Source organism: Vanacampus margaritifer, chromosome 6 (genome assembly GCF_051991255.1).
Source record: "Vanacampus margaritifer isolate UIUO_Vmar chromosome 6, RoL_Vmar_1.0, whole genome shotgun sequence".
NCBI lineage: Eukaryota > Metazoa > Chordata > Actinopteri > Syngnathiformes > Syngnathidae > Vanacampus > Vanacampus margaritifer.
The window spans coordinates 2,719,225-2,736,193 of record NC_135437.1 but is presented as its reverse complement, the minus strand read 5'-3'; the positions used below and the strand labels follow the sequence as shown (position 1 = coordinate 2,736,193).

General features: G+C 41.5%; 1 protein-coding gene and 1 long non-coding RNA gene across 6 annotated transcripts in view; one reads left to right on the top strand and one right to left on the bottom strand.

Annotated features, from left to right (window-relative positions):
• LOC144053496 (DENN domain-containing protein 5B-like) overlaps window positions 1–16,969 on the top strand; it is a 56,050-nt gene that overhangs the window by 31,851 nt on the left and 7,230 nt on the right. For all 5 annotated transcript variants that reach the window (XM_077567996.1, XM_077567999.1, XM_077567998.1 and 2 more), the window contains 13 exons: window positions 4,220–4,370; window positions 5,348–5,438; window positions 5,523–5,642; window positions 7,259–7,411; window positions 7,507–7,585; window positions 7,698–7,764; window positions 8,614–8,742; window positions 8,813–8,934; window positions 9,440–9,585; window positions 11,520–11,638; window positions 11,961–12,145; window positions 12,251–12,333; window positions 12,837–12,963. In XM_077567996.1, coding sequence (XP_077424122.1) covers window positions 4,220–4,370; window positions 5,348–5,438; window positions 5,523–5,642; window positions 7,259–7,411; window positions 7,507–7,585; window positions 7,698–7,764; window positions 8,614–8,742; window positions 8,813–8,934; window positions 9,440–9,585; window positions 11,520–11,638; window positions 11,961–12,145; window positions 12,251–12,333; window positions 12,837–12,963 — 1,572 coding nt within the window. The remainder of the gene's footprint in view (window positions 1–4,219; window positions 4,371–5,347; window positions 5,439–5,522; window positions 5,643–7,258; window positions 7,412–7,506; window positions 7,586–7,697; window positions 7,765–8,613; window positions 8,743–8,812; window positions 8,935–9,439; window positions 9,586–11,519; window positions 11,639–11,960; window positions 12,146–12,250; window positions 12,334–12,836; window positions 12,964–16,969) is intronic.
• On the bottom strand, window positions 14,097–15,317 carry LOC144053505 (uncharacterized). Its single transcript, XR_013294460.1, has 2 exons — window positions 14,940–15,317; window positions 14,097–14,831 (listed from the first exon to the last, which is right to left on the bottom strand). It is a non-coding gene; the product is annotated as an uncharacterized LOC144053505 (long non-coding RNA).

Here is a 16,969-nt window from a genome sequence, read left to right as displayed (position 1 = left end):
TTATATTATCACAGAGCATACTGCGTGCTAGCCTAGCTTCAATTGAAATGTAGTGATACAAGTTGTAATCAGCCTAATAACTCCAAAAAAGTCTTACATTTGGGCGCAGTTGGCTCTGAGGACACGGGGAACATGACCCTCTCAGTTTCATAAAGACCACGACCCTTCCCATCCACTTTTGCCACGGCAAAAATCTCCGCCGGTCAAACTAACGTTCCTCTTCCATTGGGACGGGCATTTGATGTGTTTAATGTACACAGAATATGTCGGAATTTGTAATTCCAGCTCAGAATTTTTATAAACCCTCTTCCTGAAGACTCCAACTCATTAAGGCAGACATAGAATTGTTGCTATCCGCTAATCATGTAAACACTATAGCTATATGTTTTGTTATACTTTTACAAGGTCTGGCAAGCGCTAGGGGCACATAGCTCTGGCGTTAGAGTCACGAGCAGCACGGGTCTAACCGCGCTGTAAAAAAATGAGGTAGCAAACAGCACGAGTCTTACCTCGTTGTAAAAAATGAGTGAAAAATTAGGGATGTACAATATCTGTGGCCGATAATTATCGGCAATTATCGACCAATTTGACTTCATACAGATAAACCAGATAATAAAGAAATCCGCCGATAATAATAGACATGCCACATTGGTCCATCTGTTGTGGTTGTGGCTCAAGTTGTGCCCAATTCCTCAACCCCTCCTCTCTCCTATGGTAGTGTCGTATATTTGTGACATCATAATGCGCGCGACCTCGTGTTCACAGAAGATGCATCGTGACGACATGGCAGTTGCCAGTGTCGGCTTTCTTTACTGTCATCTTATGGAAAAAAATATTTAACACGTATTAACATAAGTTTATACTGTATTGTGGACAGAGTACAGTGAGACACAAACACATTGAGCTCTGTCATGCAGAAGGTGCTGTTGGCCACAGCATTTGCCCATACTCACACACAGTCCACACCAGTGGTGATTGCTCTAAGACTGCAAGGGAAGCGCCGCTTTCCCTAAATGCCCCTCCCCCTGAAAAAAATTAAGTGAGGAAATATACACTGATGTGTGTACAATTTATGCGCTAGTCAGCTCAGCGGCCTAGTGGTAGAGTGTCTGCCCTGAGACTGGGAGACTATAAAAAAGGGACCCATTTGCCTCCCTTCTTGTCACTCATGGCATTAAGGGTTGGAATTGGGGGGTTAGATCACCAAATGATTCCCGAGCGCGGCTCCTGCTGCTGCTCACCGCTCCTTCTAGGGATGGGTCAAATTCGGAGAAAGAATTTTGCCCCACTTAGGTGGGTGTGCTAATCAGTGGTACTTTAACTTTACTTTAACTAGATTACCTTCATCTTTTGTTCAGAATAAGCCTGTTGTCACAAATAACTGACACGACTCCCCTTCTCATTCATCCGTACAGTGCCACGGCACTTTTATTACTTATTTATTTACACAGTCGGACGCTGCTTCGTAGAGTGGGTCGTTGTTCCACTGCGCAAAACTGGTGGCGGGAGCGTGTGTGTATTTTCATGTTTTTTCTTGCCGTACTGCAATAAAGTGTTGCACATCTACTACAGTAGGTGGCAGTAGCACTCTCAGTGTTAGCGTGCGCAAGGAGTATTAGTTCCTTTGCAGAGGTGTACTTACCACAATTTTATAGACAAATTATACTACTTATAGTTGCCGTGGAGAGTTGGGGGTGAGGGGTGGGGAGACGCAAAATGTTGTCCTCTTCCTGCGGTGGGGTGGGGTGTGTATGTATAGCTATAATTGAGAAGCACTGGACTAAATGGATCAATCACAAGCGATGCTACACCCAAGCATCTCCGCGCGGCAAGATGCATTGACCACATGATGCACGGCAGCACGCAAAAGTCAAACACTTTCAGTACAGTTTTTGCTCTTTTTTTGTGTTCAAATACATTTACAATGTGTTTTAACAAAGTGTGTTTTAATATGTTTAACTATAATTTTAAAGTGTATTGGACAGATCAGGACAAAATTAGGGGCTTATTGTATTAAAACATATTAACCGAGTATTTCATGATTTTTAAATTAACCGCTCAAAATCTGCCCAGTGGTGCGCTCGCAGCGGCTGAATCGCTTATGACGTCAGCAACCCACAGCGTCCCTTGTTGGCTGGCTGTTTATGTTTTTTTCTCCACCTGTGTTTGTATAATGCCATTTTGTTGCGTTGCCAGTTTTTATTCAAACTGACGGGAGGATGGCGTGAGACTGTTTTGACTCCCCAGACATGCGTTTTTATGAAAAAAGACAGACCTGGAACGGCTCCTGCTACCGATTTGAAGCCATTCAGAAAAGAGAACAAAACAGGTAACAAGCTCAACAAAATAAACACACACACAAGCCGACTATTTATAGCTGGCAACCTCTAACAGAAAGACAGATGAACGGGTCATCATCATGCTTATTATATTACATTTGAGCATCAAGCATTTTCCTATGCCACTCTGTTGGCGGTATAAAATGTTCGGTCGCTGTAGGTCACATTCGATTTCCTCATAGCGCCTCACTTTCCTTCTTTTTCCGCATTCTGATATGAATGGAAGTTGCTCAGGTTTGGTTAGCATCAAGCCAATACTGGGAGACATTTACTTACTTACAGATACCCTAACCTTACCTCGTCAGATCAGCATACCCATATACCCTGTAGCCTCACCCTAAACTCAACCTAACACCCAACCCGTTCCTACAGCTCATGCACAGAAGTGCAAGGTATGCTACTCCGACAGGTATGCTATTTTGTCGGGACACTGGCGCTTGCTCTCGGCACAGGTTAGTGTCCCACCCGGAGAACGCGTTTGTTTGTGTTTGTGAGTGGATGTGTGTGTGAGTGAGGGGGGGGGGGAAACAAAATTTAGCAGCATCGTCATGAATAGGCCTGCTATATTCAGCAACTATATGGCATATCGCATGATTTTCCAATATCGTGCAGCCCTAGTTTTTTACTTTGTCTGGTGTCTTTCACTTTAATGTATTTGATTGCCACAAAGGATACCGGTAGGTTGTGAGGGACTACTTTCTCGTTCGAATCTGAGAAGGATCTCCTGTGCACGCAGAACCTTGCCGACCCACAGGAAAACAACCATGGCCATCATCTTCTTAATCCTAACATACTATATGCATGTGTATGCATATGTATGTGAGTGTGAGGCTTCAATTGTAAAGTGCTTTGGGAACCATATGGTGTAGTTAAAATGCTATATAAACAATCCTACTGAATTCAGAATTCTTATATAAATACCTATCTAAATTCCTTTGCAAAAAACCTACTCTTGCATTTGCATGAAATTTTCTATCAAGATCCACTGATTATTCAATGTTGAAAAAAATTGTGGGGAGGGTCCTATTAAACATATTTACCCATTTGGTTTGTGGTCAGTTCCTTTATTGTGCATGAGAACATCAAACTGAATAAAACATTTTTCATAGGAACATCAAAGTCAATTAACATAAAAGGCAAAGCGAGTGCCAGATTAAGCCTTTTTGGAGAGGGTGGGGTCCAGCAGGGTAAATGGAGGTGCACTAAAGAGTGTGTTGGGGGATGAGCTATTCTGTGTACCTCTTCCAATCTGCTCTTCATTTAGCCTCATTTATCAATTCCAGTGGATGCAGAAAATGAACACAGCCGTTTAAATAGGAGATTTTAAAATCATGTAACGAAATTAGATCACTCGACAATGGCGCATGGAGAGACGAAACCGTGAATGGCAAAACGTAATTTACAAGATTTTAAACAGATATTTAGTTATCTGTCTTGATTGTCAATTTAGTTATTTGACATAGGTTCACTTAACACAATGTGATTTGTAATGGCTGTGTAAATTTGAACAACAAAAACATTTAATCTGAATCAGCGATCTTTGTTGTTTACATTTATGTCAAACCCTCTGAGGTTGGAATTGGAGCAATCCAAGTGGGGCAAATCCGACTACCAACCTTTCTCAAATGCAGCAAAACTTCTATTTATTCTTTTTATTTAGTACTTTATGCACTTGCAATGCCTTGACTTTAGGTAGTTACACAGTCGAAGCCATTAATGCTAAACAAATAAATAAATAAAAAATCTACAATATTAAACATTGTCATAATTTCTTTCGCTTTTAGGCCAAGCGTTTCTCATTTTCGGGTTTCGGCCAACCAATTTCATTTTGGTGCATCCCAAGTGTTTTCATGACATTTTCATTGTGTCTGTGCATGCAGCCCAGGCCATCGAGCACAGGCTGCTGAAGGCCGACCACACCGCCATACACCCGCACCTCCTGGACATGAGGATCGGCCAGGGTCGCCACCAGCCGGGCTACTTTCCCAAGTTGCAGGCTGAGGTCCTCATACACTCGCAAAGCACAAACAAGTAAGTCTTTCATCCGGGGTTGGTGAACAACATCAAGAAAAATGGGTGTCATACTATGGAAAGGATGACTTTATCAGTAAGAAAAGGATGTACAGACCACATCACTGGGCTTCCTTTTAGCCACGCTCAAAAAAATCGAACAAATGTAAATGGTGAAAAAGAATTTTACGCTATATTTTGTGGTGTTTGTTGATATAATTCCCTCCAGGAACTAAAGCTGTTTCTTCTTCGGTTGTTGCTTCAGGTCTTTCCGGTGCACTGCTGTTGCTATAGCGCCTCCATAATGGCGCAACACTGCAACTGCAGTTAAAATGCGTTGCTGCCGAGCTCAATCAACACAGCTGGAGCGCGGTGTTGAGTGATATCAGTGGCTCAGGCTGGAGGTGGCCGCCTCTGAATTTAATTAATTTAATTAAATGCAGTGGTTCAGTTATAAACCTGAATTTTCAGATAAATAAATACATTTTCAAACAAATCTTACAGTGTACATGTACAAGTTTACTGATTAGTATTTTCTAAATTTGAGTAAAAAAAAAATGGCAATAATCAATTTATAGGTTTGTATCGGGATTAATCGGTATCGAACAGAATCGTGACCTATGAATCGTGATACGAATCGAATCGCCAGGTACTCGGCAATTCACACCCCTAATATTTATAAATATATAGATACTGTATATATTTCTATTTAATGGCACTTCAATTTGTTTCAATGGAGAACGATGATTTGCGATACAAGTGTTTGGACTTAATAGCATGGTCACAAAATGAAATTATCTCGTCACTCAAGACACCAATTTATGCATTTTTTTGTCACATTTACCAAGTGCATTCTTTACAATTAACTATGGCCTGCTTTGTCAAATACCCCAAGGTTTAAAAATTAATGCACACTTTGCACGGGGATGGTATTTTGGGTCCATTTTGTGCCTGCCATTTCTTCAGTGCTGAGTGTGTGATTGTTTACGTCTGAGTAGGCGGTCCAGCCGTGTCACTGCATCACGCAGATCCGATCCCAGGAGGACGTCGGCAGCAGAGCTCTCAGGACCGGACGGCGAGCAAAGACAGGTGCTTTGGCTTTGACATTGAGACACAAGCACGTACAAAAAGGCACTTTACTTATGTCTTTGTTGATTTTGGTTTCGTCCGCAGAAGCAATCATTGGCAAGGAAGCACCTTAACCAGCTGAAGTTTCTGGACCTGTCGCCTCAAGTCATTGCTCAAACCCACAGAGAGTTTGTTCAAGGGCTGCTGAGCGAGTGTCGAGTGAAGGTGAGCGCTCTTGGTGGTCAACAAGTCATTAACAAATGAAGGTTATGGTTGTGTTTGGACTCACTCTCTCTCTCTCCACGATAGTGCACTCTATACCATAGGAGTTTGCCATTTTGTAGTGCTGCTGTCCAGTGGCGTAATAGACCTTTAAATAATGCTATGCGGCTAACAGTCGGGTGCGGCTTATGTGTTAAACAAACTTGAGTATTCCCCAAATTTAGCTAGCACAGCTTATAGCCAGGTGCGCCTAATAGGCCAGAAATTACTGTAATCAGATCATCAGCAAGCTCTATAGAAGCCTGCATTTGGGGGCATATTCTCCCGGGTGCTATACATTCAAATCCAAAAACGTATAAATACGTTTTTTATACTTTGTCCTTCACTCTCAAAAACAGATTTATATGTTTTTTATGATCGAGCATACAGAAGGCTGTGATACAACTTCTGACATGACGAGGTCACTTAAAGCAATGGTAGTTATTACAAAAAACGGCCAGCAAGTGGCAGCAGAATATAAGAGCTCAGCCAGGGCCATGTTGCAACAAGCTTTTTTTGCCAGTGTTTTCAACAGGTTTGTGATTAATGATGAAACTTGTCTATATTCTAATGTTAATTGCTGGAAAACAGAAACAGATACAAATATTTTTTTTCCTGATGAAAGTAGAGATTCTAATCTTTCTTTTGGTAGGTTCCAGGTTTTTATAGCAAGATAACACAATATTCTGTGGGCCTTGCAAAATCTGTCAAAATCCAGTAAAACAGCCGGGAGCGAAGGGGGTTGCTTCAATGAAAATGGCCGAGAGTGAATTAATTAAAAAGTCGCGCTGCTGCACACTTTTTTGACTGCGCAAATTCTTTCATCGACTTAATTGTATCAACTACGCATCTTCATGAAATGTATGTACTCTGAGTAGAGCGATATTTAAATGAGAGAGTCAGCCTGTCAAATCTAGCAGTGCGTATATTCTTTCCTCTTCTGCACTCAAAACGCTGTACTAAGGACTAGCGCCTAGAAGGTGAATCATTATTTTGCACATTTTCATTCAATTAACTGCTTCTGTGCTCCGCTGGTGACAGCAGTGTCATGCCGAGCGGCTGCTGACGCGTGCTGGTGGTTTGGGATTTGTCTGGAAGCGCTTTTAAATTTAAGAAATTACATCTTACTTAAGATTTCAGTTTTTGCAGTGTGAGTACAGTTGTGTGGTAATCCCCAGGTTGCAGAGTTTGGATACTAATTTATGGGGGAAGAGTGTATTGAAAGTGGAACAGAAATTGATGAATAGCATCATGGATATGTGCTTGGCTGCTCCAGATGAGAAATGGCCGTTTGAGGTGGCTTTATCACTCCAGGCTTGCTCAGTTTTAACCACTGGCCCTGCTCTGCAGACGACGGGAATGTAGGCTGGGGTTATTTCCAAATTAATATGATCAAACATGCCCAGGATGAAGATGCTTTTGCCTTGTATGTCCCTGGGATGTTAAACCTGGTCCAGTATGTGACTGCATCTGTTAGAAAAATTGAAGCGACTTGACAGACACAACATAACTATTATAAAAGACTGTTTACAAACATTCTGACTTGATGGATTACTTTTCACTTCTCTCTGCTTCTCTAGACCAAACGTATGTTGATGGAGAGGATGGGAAAGGAGAGTGTGGAAGTGGGTCAGGGGGAGGCCAACATCAGCGGACTGCAGGAGAACACACTGATCCACGGTCTGTGCGACCTACTGGAGAGAACCTGGGGCCACGGCCTGCAGTTGAAACAGGTCAGACGTGATCACGCATCGTCACGTTAACTAAATTATTTCAGTGCACTCACAGAGGCGTCATAGTAAATATGACTGTTTATGTGTTTAAACAGGGGAAGTCTTCTCTGTGGTCGCACCTGCTTCATTACCAGGCAGCCCTGGTGAAAACAGAGGTGCCTGCTCAGTCTCCAGGTAGGATAGATTAGATTGATATGCTGTAATGCATTTTACGTCATCTAATCTAGTGTAGTCCATTTGGTCTCTAAATGAGATGCAGGTTCTGATTTCTGTCACATATTTTCAGGCGCAGAGCAGAGAACATATGACGATGGCGCTGTCTTTTTAAAGGGATCCTTGGTACAAGATATGAGGTGAGTCACAAAGTTTCATTTGAGAAAGTTTTTTGGAATACTTCTCCTGACTGCTGCTTTTGAATAAGAAGATCTTTCTGTTGTTTTGGAAGCGCTCTGCTGACCATGTTCTGTAAGATCTGACCACAAAAATGTCAGCAAAAGTCTACTAGAACATCAGAACTTAATTTATTGTGTTGTTGTTTATGATGGGGGCTGTGGTGTGTGCTAATTCCCATTTAACATGAGTTTAAATATAATTCTGAACAGAGCCACATCCCCTGTTATAAAAGACATGAACACCGGTGTAACTACATGATTTTTTATTTTTGTACATCCCTTCTTGAATAGATTTTTTTTATCAGTAGAGTTGTAAAAGTTATGGTTTATTTTATTGGTGGGAAAAAAGTAAAAAATTGGGGGGGGGGGCTATATTTGTATGTACCCTTACCCAATTTAATCAGTGATTCTATGTCAAAGTGTACAATGTTGACGATAAAACAAAACAAAAAAAAAAGATTTATTTTTTTAAACTCAAATGATGAAAGGTTAATGACACATTGTGTTAAAATGCAGAGGTGGTGAATCCAGGCAGAGAAAGCAAACACCCTGCCACAGTTTGGCTTTAACCCCAGGTGCTAGCTAGCTAGCTCCCTACTGTAGCTCCCATGGTGCTCGTTTACCTGCTAGGGAGCTAACGAACTAGCTAGCATCAATGGCTAAAGCCAAACTGTGGCAGGATTTTTACTTCATGGGCCTGGATTTGCCACCTCTGTTAAAATGTTAGCCTGGGAAACACTTAATTGACAATTAAAAATGATAAATTACTACTTAACATTATTGAACATGTGCGTAATTTCTTGGTGTCAGGTTTATTCAGACGATGAGTGAGGGTCTGTCTGAGGTGGGACAAGCCCGGGCCTGGATCAGCTTGGCCCTGGAGAAGAAGATGCTCTCACGACACCTTAAAGAGATGCTCACAAACCAGGAGTTGCTTAAGTAAAGAATTTCATTTCTGTCTTTGTCTGGTGTCTTACCTGACCTTGTTTCCTCTTGTTTGTCCACACAGACAGTTATACAAGCCTCACGCCTTCCTTCTGTGCGAGGAAGAAAGGGAACAGTTTCTATTCCACCTTCTCTCTCTCAACACGGTGGACTACCTCTGCTTCACGCACGCCTTCGCCTCCATCAGTGAGTCAATACAAATACAACTCCCATTTGTTCATTACTATGACAAACGTGCCCATAGGCAAGTTTATTTAGACAGCACCATTCAAACACAAGGCAAATCCTTAGTGCTTTACACAGGCAAAGCAAAGAAATAACTATTCTAAACAGGATTAAATTAAAAGGTGAAAAGCAGGATAAATAAAAAGATGAGGCAATAATAAAATGACGACGGACGGACGGACGGAAGGACGGAAAGAAGAAGGAAGGAAAATGAAAAATGAAAAATTAAGTGTCCATTGTTGTCCCATGGTCCACATACAAAAACACAGATTCCATAGGCAACCTTCACAATGCGAGGACCTCCGTGTTTGTTTCTGTCAACAGATAGATAGATAGATAGATAGATAGATAGATAGATAGATAGATAGATAGATAGATAGATAGATAGATAGATAGATAGATAGATAGATAGATAGATGAAAACAAGAAATTATATTTTTGCCAAAAAATAACCGCCTTTCTGCAGACATTCCCTATCGCGTCGCCATCATCCCCATGAAGAAGCTGAGCATTGCCATGGCGACCGTCAATCCATGGGTGTGCTTGTCTGGAGAAATGAGAGATTCAGGAGTCAGACAGATCCCCAAGAATACCCAGGAGATATTTTTCCAGGTTTGAGTCAAGACACACAAAATAACAATAACAAGTCATAATATTATGAATAAAAAGTGTAAACTACCCCCCAAAAGAAAGGCAACTGCGGCAGGTTGACTGCTTAAAATATAGCATGGGGCAAAAAACGTTGGGCAGCCCTGCTCTTAATGATTATGGTAATTGCTTGTATTTTTTTTAATTTTTATTGTCAGTTAATTTGATAATTGATTTGTTGTCAATTAATCAGTTAATCGGAGCACCTCTAGTTATTTTGTCTATCTACACTACTCACAAAAAGTTAGGGATATTTGGCTTTTGGGTGAAATTTCAGGATGAGCCTAAAACACATTCAAACCTTTACAGGTGAACTTAATGTGACCTTCTCTAAGCTCTTGAATGCACATGTCCAACTGTTAAATGTTTCAGTATTTTTTGCACAACGAGGAGCTTAAAGGCAAAATTCATACCAGGTGTTTGATCCTTGAATCCTGGAATCTACTAGAGCTGATGTTTAAACAGTCGGCCTCATCATACTGTTCACATTTTGACATCATGAGACCAAGACAAACGACACCTAACAATGGATCAACAGTACCTTGCCATGTGATGCTTCAAACAGGACGTTCTCAGACGGAAGTGGCAATTGAGCTTACAGTGTCACAGAGTGTCATCAGCAGGTTGCAACAGAGATACTGAGAGACTGGAAGGGTCACAGAAAGAAGTAGAAGTGGACATCCTTTGGCCACATCTCATGCTGATGACCGCTACATTGTGAACAATGTCCTGGGAAACCGGATGATGAATGTCACTCAACCACAGGCACGTTTTGGGTGCCTCGCACCTTAGTGTCGCAGCAGACCATTCGAAACCATTTACATCAGCGTAGTCTGCGTGCTAAACGACCCGCAAGGGTACCTGACCACACCACCAGGCAAAGGCATCATTTGGGCATGGGAGCATTTACGCTGGACGAGGGACCGGTGGGCCTCAGAGCTATTCTCTGATGAAAGTTGATTCACATTGAGCAGAAATGATGGCCACCAACAATGTTGGAGACGTCAAGGAGAGCGCTGTGCATCAGCCACTGTTGTCACCAGACGAGCTTTTTGTTACAGTGTGGGCAGGTGTGTCCAGTCGGTACAGAACTGCCCTACACTTTGTGAATGGAACAGTGACAAGCCCATACTACCTGATCATTAATCCAGTGATTGTGACGCTACATGAACAACATGGGCCCAATTTCATCTTCATTGACAACAATGTTCCTGCTCATGGAGGTGGCATCATCAGGGAACGGCTGTTGGAGACTGGTGTAACTCAAATGGGATGGTCTTCACTTTCTCCAGACCTGAATCCTATAGAAAACCTGTGGGATCAGCTCAGTCGCCGTGTAGAGGCTGGAAACTCATCACCCTAGAACCTCAATGACCTCAGCAGACAAAGAGACGACTTTTGAACAGCATGAGACGCCGTTGTCAAGCAGTAATTGATGCTCAAGGGCACATAACGAGTTATTGAGACGTGGACATTTTTTGTTGTGGCGTACCCACCATTGTTGTTAACTTTTGTTTCAATCAATTGCTTCAGATAAGGAAATCACCAGTGTATCCTTCTACTTAAATGTCCTACTTTCATGATATGATGTCACTGCAGCGGCAATTTTGACATTTTCCATAAATTTCACCTGAAATCCAAATATCCCTAACTTCTTGTGAGTAGTGTATGTGCCCTGTGACTGGGTGGTGGTGACCAGTCCAGGTACCCTGCCTGTTGTCGAAAGTTAGCTGCGATAAGCTCCAACTCAACCATGACCCAAATTAGGACACACCCTATAGAAACAAATGGAAAACTGGCAGATGTACCAACGCTACTCTAAATGTTTGTGCAATGAAACACAAGTTTAAAGCCTTATAAAGACACTTCAACCTCAAAGCTTGTCGTGTTGTTTCCAGTGTAAGAACCTGGGCCGACTGAGCACTTTGCAGCTGGGACAGGAAAACTCGGGCCTGCTGGCCAAGTGTCTCATTGACTGTGTGATGGTCTACAATGAGATCACGGGCCACACATACAAGTAAGAATTCTTTGAATTGTACATGCTTCTCAGTTACGCAGAATACACCACACACCCTGATTTTTTTTAGGTACTCTGTCATCATCAACTCAACTCTTTAGGGACTCAGACAGCTTTATGCTTCTCGTTTGGGTTCGCAGACCAACCACAACATTAGGTACACCTGCTCAATCTAATAAAATCAAATATAGCGTATAAGGAAACAGCTCTAATTTTGGACCATGTTTAGTTGTGCAGGTGTACCTAATAAAAATGACAATTTCTTTCCCCTTGTGATATTTTTTTCTTCTGTTTCTTAAATGTGCATGTTCCTCCTTGCCAGGTTCCCTTGCGGCCGATGGTTGGGGAAAGGCGTGGGCGATGGCAGCCTGGAACGAGTCCTCATTGGTCAAATGGTGTCACCTGGTGGGGAGGAAGATTCCGGAAGATGGACCGGGACGCCGCTGGAGTTGTCCTCGCCTTCCCAGGGCGTACGCGCTGTGCTGGGTTCCCTTGGAAACCGGGCAAGTACGTACTCCTGGACAGGATCTCTTGTGATAAACGGCGGTTCTTGTACCTACCATCACTCTTTCTTATGTTTCTAATTGTACTCTTGTGTTTCTGTCCTGACAGGAGTGCTGTCTGTTGAAGTCCATGAAGACATGAGGGAGGCGGCTAATAACCTCGTCAAGCACTTTCACAAACCTGAACAAGAGGTGTGTGGATGTAATTTAACACATACGGTATTATCAGTTTCAAATTTGGTACTACCTGGGCCTTCAGTGAGAATTTACCTAGCTTTTATCATGTTTAGAATAAATATTTATCTTTATATCAAAACCCAAAACATTTAAATAAAATAAATCATACTGACCAGAGATGCTTAAATGTATGAAATTATTGTGTTGCGAATTGCTGCAGATGTGTTTTCTAGTCAGATTGGGAATAAATATCAAAATTTGCAAATAATGGCGCTCTAGAATGTACACGCTGACAAGACACTTGATTAGGTACACCTCCACCAGCTAATGGATTTCCAAAAATCACTAGACTGGCACCAGAAAAATAGCTTAACATATTAAACTACGTGGAGCACTGACCTTCACCAAGGCCAAACATTTCTCATTTGGATGAAAACAAGTGTATAATCATATAGTGTAATAAATAAGATACATACTTTTCTCTGCTTGGTCTTTCTTTGTCTCTTCCATTGTGGCAGAGAGGCAACCTGACCATGTTGCTGTGTGGCGAGGGAGGCCTGGTTCCCTCTTTGGAGAAGTTCCTTCTCCATGGCTTCAAGTCCAGCCGTCTTTTCCAGAGAAACGTCTTTGTTTGGGACTTTGTGGGTGAGTGTTGTTCCACATAACATATCATTTCTAACTGTCTCCCTCTACATTCAGGAATCTTAACTGAATTCAATTGCATTTAAGGCTGCATTTAAAGCGCATGGCGCCAATAAAACAATTATGATTTCTGGACAATGTGAGAGTTTTTTTGACTGTGTTTGTGACTGAAAGAGTTATTGGTATATGTGATATTTTGTATTTTCTTTTATGTGTGAGTTACAGGTTTTTCGGTGTTAGTAGAGAGGTTTTTTAGTGTGTGTTAGTGTGAGAGAGATTCTTTATGAGAGGTTTCATAGTCATCATGAAAGATTTTTGGATATGTGTAAGAGTTTTTTGGTGCAGTGCAAAATTTTTTTGGTCTGAGTTAGAGATTATTTGGTGAATGATTTTTTTTATTGGTGAGTCTAAGAGGTGTTTTTATGAATGTGAGAATTTCGTCGATATATGTAAGAAGTATATGTGTGAGTGAGTTTTTTTTTTGGTTGATCTAGGTTTTGGCTGTATGAGTTTTTTATGCTAAGAGTGAAACGCTATATTGTTGTAAGTCAAGTTTAGAAAGGGTTTTTGGTCTGAGTGAGAGGTTGTTTTTTTTGGTGCTTAGGTTTTTGTCGTGTGAGAGTTTTGTGTGTAAAGGGTATTGGCGGACATGAGGTTTTTTGTGCATGTGAAATTTGTGTGAGCATAACAGTTTTTTATGTTGTATGTGAGAATTTTTGGGTGAGATCTTTTTGAGTGTATCATCCTATGTCAGGTTTTTTGTGTGTACATCAGTGTTTTTTGTGCATGTGATTTTTGTTTTTGCAAGTGAAGTTTTTGGGATAATTGAGTGTTTTTCTGTGTGAAAGTTTTTTTGTGTATATGAAGTATTATGTGTGTGACTTTTTTTTAATGTGAGTCTTATGAGAGATTTTGTAAAAGCGATATTTTAGTGTGTGTGCATTTTTTTTGTATGAGTTTTTTTAGTGCATGTTTGATGTTTATAGGACATGAGACATACCTGTCAACCTCTGCCTATAACTGCCCTTATAAATGATTATGATTCCCCTTACAAACCCCAAAAAAACCTTACAAACACCGTACGACGCATGTTTACTCGCGGTAACCAGACAGTGTAATAGAAATAACAAAGGTAATTTGCATACAAAGTCTTTTATTCAATTTAAAAAGTTTACAATGCAATAAACTGTGCCTTCAGTGCTTCCTATTGTAAGCCAATGTGCATGATTTAGCAGACTTTATCTGCTCTAATGAGGGTCTCACTTGTGAGCAACAGTTGTCACAGTTCAATTTCATCTGTAATAAAGAAGTAAGAGTGTCTGTTCCCATTGTCTTTCTGTACTCTGTATGAATTTTCCTCACATGGCTGAAAACCCGCTCGCTATCAGCATTACTGTGAGGAAGGCTGAGTAAAATTAGATACATCTTTCTCATCAGTGGAAAGCGATCCAGCCCCAAACCAGTTTTCATTTTGAACACATGAGGCCAAAATGTCTCTGGACGAATTGGTTGTCCATCCTGACTTTTCTGAGGGAGAAGATCATCAGGTATTAGTTGATAGTCTTCCCATTCATCTTTTAATTGTTCCTGATCAAAGTCTGGTGTAAACCTGTTTGCAAGCTTAACAATACTTGTGTAATCCAACATCTCTCTCTTTCTTGGGTCCAACACCACCAAGTCACTCAGTATTGTATTCTCAAATGGAAATTTTTGTATCATTTTAGTTACAACAGCCTCGTAGAAGGAGCGAACAGAGGAAAAAAAAGTTGCTTGCATGGCTGGTGTGATGCTTTGCCTGATTTCATCCTCCTCATTGGTGTCTTGGTCTCCTTAACAATCATCGTAGCCTTGGTCCTCCGACATGCAAACTCCTGCAAAAATATAATATTAAAATATAAAATTTTAGTTTTTGACACGGTGCCATAAATGCTGATTCATTGTAGATATGAATGATAATAATAATAATAATAATAAATTACCTTAGCTGTCTGTGAATCCGGAAACATAACTTTCACCAAATCCGAGAAGTGGTCCGCAGCTGTGAAAGCAATGTTGTGCTCAGCAAGAAAATGGCAGAAGAGAATTTCCGCATTTGTCGTTTTGTGGGATGCTGCAGGATTTGCGGTAGAGACGAAGTGCTTGGTTAATGGGACATGTGAATTGTTTTTTTTTCACATTCTCCACGTGTCCGGCAGTTTTAAAGTGGCTCTTCAGATCGTAAAATCCACTCGCAGCAACTTTCACGTCTTTATTGCAAGGGACACAGAATGAGAATTGAGTGCCTCTTAACGATGCTTTAATCCAGCCATCATATTCACCTTGAAGTAATTCCCATTCTTTCTGGTGTCGACCCGATCCTTGAGTTCTTCGTTTCTTACAAGGTGGCTCCTCCATGCTTGCTTCCACGATATTTACTCTATGTATATCTACGCATGCGCATGTCAGCGCATTTTTTTTTCCCCGTACAAAAGTCGGTGTACGGCGTACATGATTTGAAATGGTAAAAAAACGTATAAAATACGTATAAAATACGTATAAAACGTACAAGTTGACAGGTATGTGAGTAGTTTTTGGGTTGATGTCTGAGTTTTTTGGTGTGAGTGAGAGGTTGTTTGGTGAGAGCGTTTTGTGAGTGTAAGATTTTTTTTCATGAATGTGATAATATTTTGGTGAGTGATGTTTGAGACTTTTTTGTGGTGAATGTGAGATGTAAATTATATTGTTGGCACCTTATGCAAATAGGATAAGTCACTTCAAATGTATGTTGCAACATGGGTGCAGATGGCACTGGGGGCGGGGGAGACACAAGTTTTATGAAGAGCACGATCCGTCCCCTCTACTTTCTAAGGGTTTGCTTGACGTTGTACGCCTGCGAGCACACGTTTTGCTGCCTTCATCATACACAGCGCGGTTTTTCCTGCTATGGCCGATATTTTCTCACAGGAGGCAGTGAAGAGCATCTACGGCATATGAACAACACTTCACCCAATAGAATACAGTTTTATTTCTTTATTTTCCAGTAAACTAACGACTTCAGCAGTTTGGGGTGAAAGGTTTGCATACATTTAACAAAATAAATGAAAGAATCGGGAAGTAGAAAACATTGTTGTTTACGACAGCGTTTGCTCGTCCGCCATGTCTTTTTGCGCGTATCCCGTTCCAGCGGAGGCTGGCGGGTGTGGGGAAAAAGGCAGCCGCCAAACCTTCCCGCCGCTTAATTATGTACAAGCCACCATCCCGAGCCCCTTGGAGCGGGGCTGCGGGCAGAACTTGGAACGGTATGAGCTCCAGACTCAGAGGAAAGCATACACCGGGAACCGAGCACCTATTAGGTAGATGCCACGGACTTCACACATCAGCACCGTTTCCAGCCACTACTGGTCGCGTTCCAACACTTGCACCCCCACTCCTGCGCACCCCAACTGCGCGCTCCCGCCCAGGGCGTCTCAGCTCTCTGAATTGCTTCGGACAACTGAGACAGACACAATACACACTTACACCTGTCGACGGGAACGCGCAACCGAAGGGCACAAAGGCGTAACACTTGGACGCGGCCCGCACGCCACAAACAGCAATCGGAAACAAAGCTGATGTGTGAAACACGGAAGTAACGCTTCTTCTGTGGCATATACAGACGCGCCCCACCTTACGAACGAGTTACGTTCCGGATGATCGTTCGTAAGGTGAATTTGTTCGTAAGTTGCTTCAGTGCTATATTTTGTATTATAATTTATGTTTAAAGCCTATATAAGTATATTGAAGGTTTATATAAGTATGTTTAAGGCTTCTACAAGTAACCTGCATTGGTTTGTACTGAAAAAAACTGGAAAAAAAAATGGAGAGAATACGTACAGTACTGTACTGTACTACGTATGTTAGAGAGAGAGAGTGAAAGACACACACACAGTATGTACATGTACGTAATAAGATAAATAAAATGAAGTTTAACTTACTTTTGGAAGATGTACTCGATGCTTAAGGAGATGATGGAGGAGGAGGAAGAGGAGGA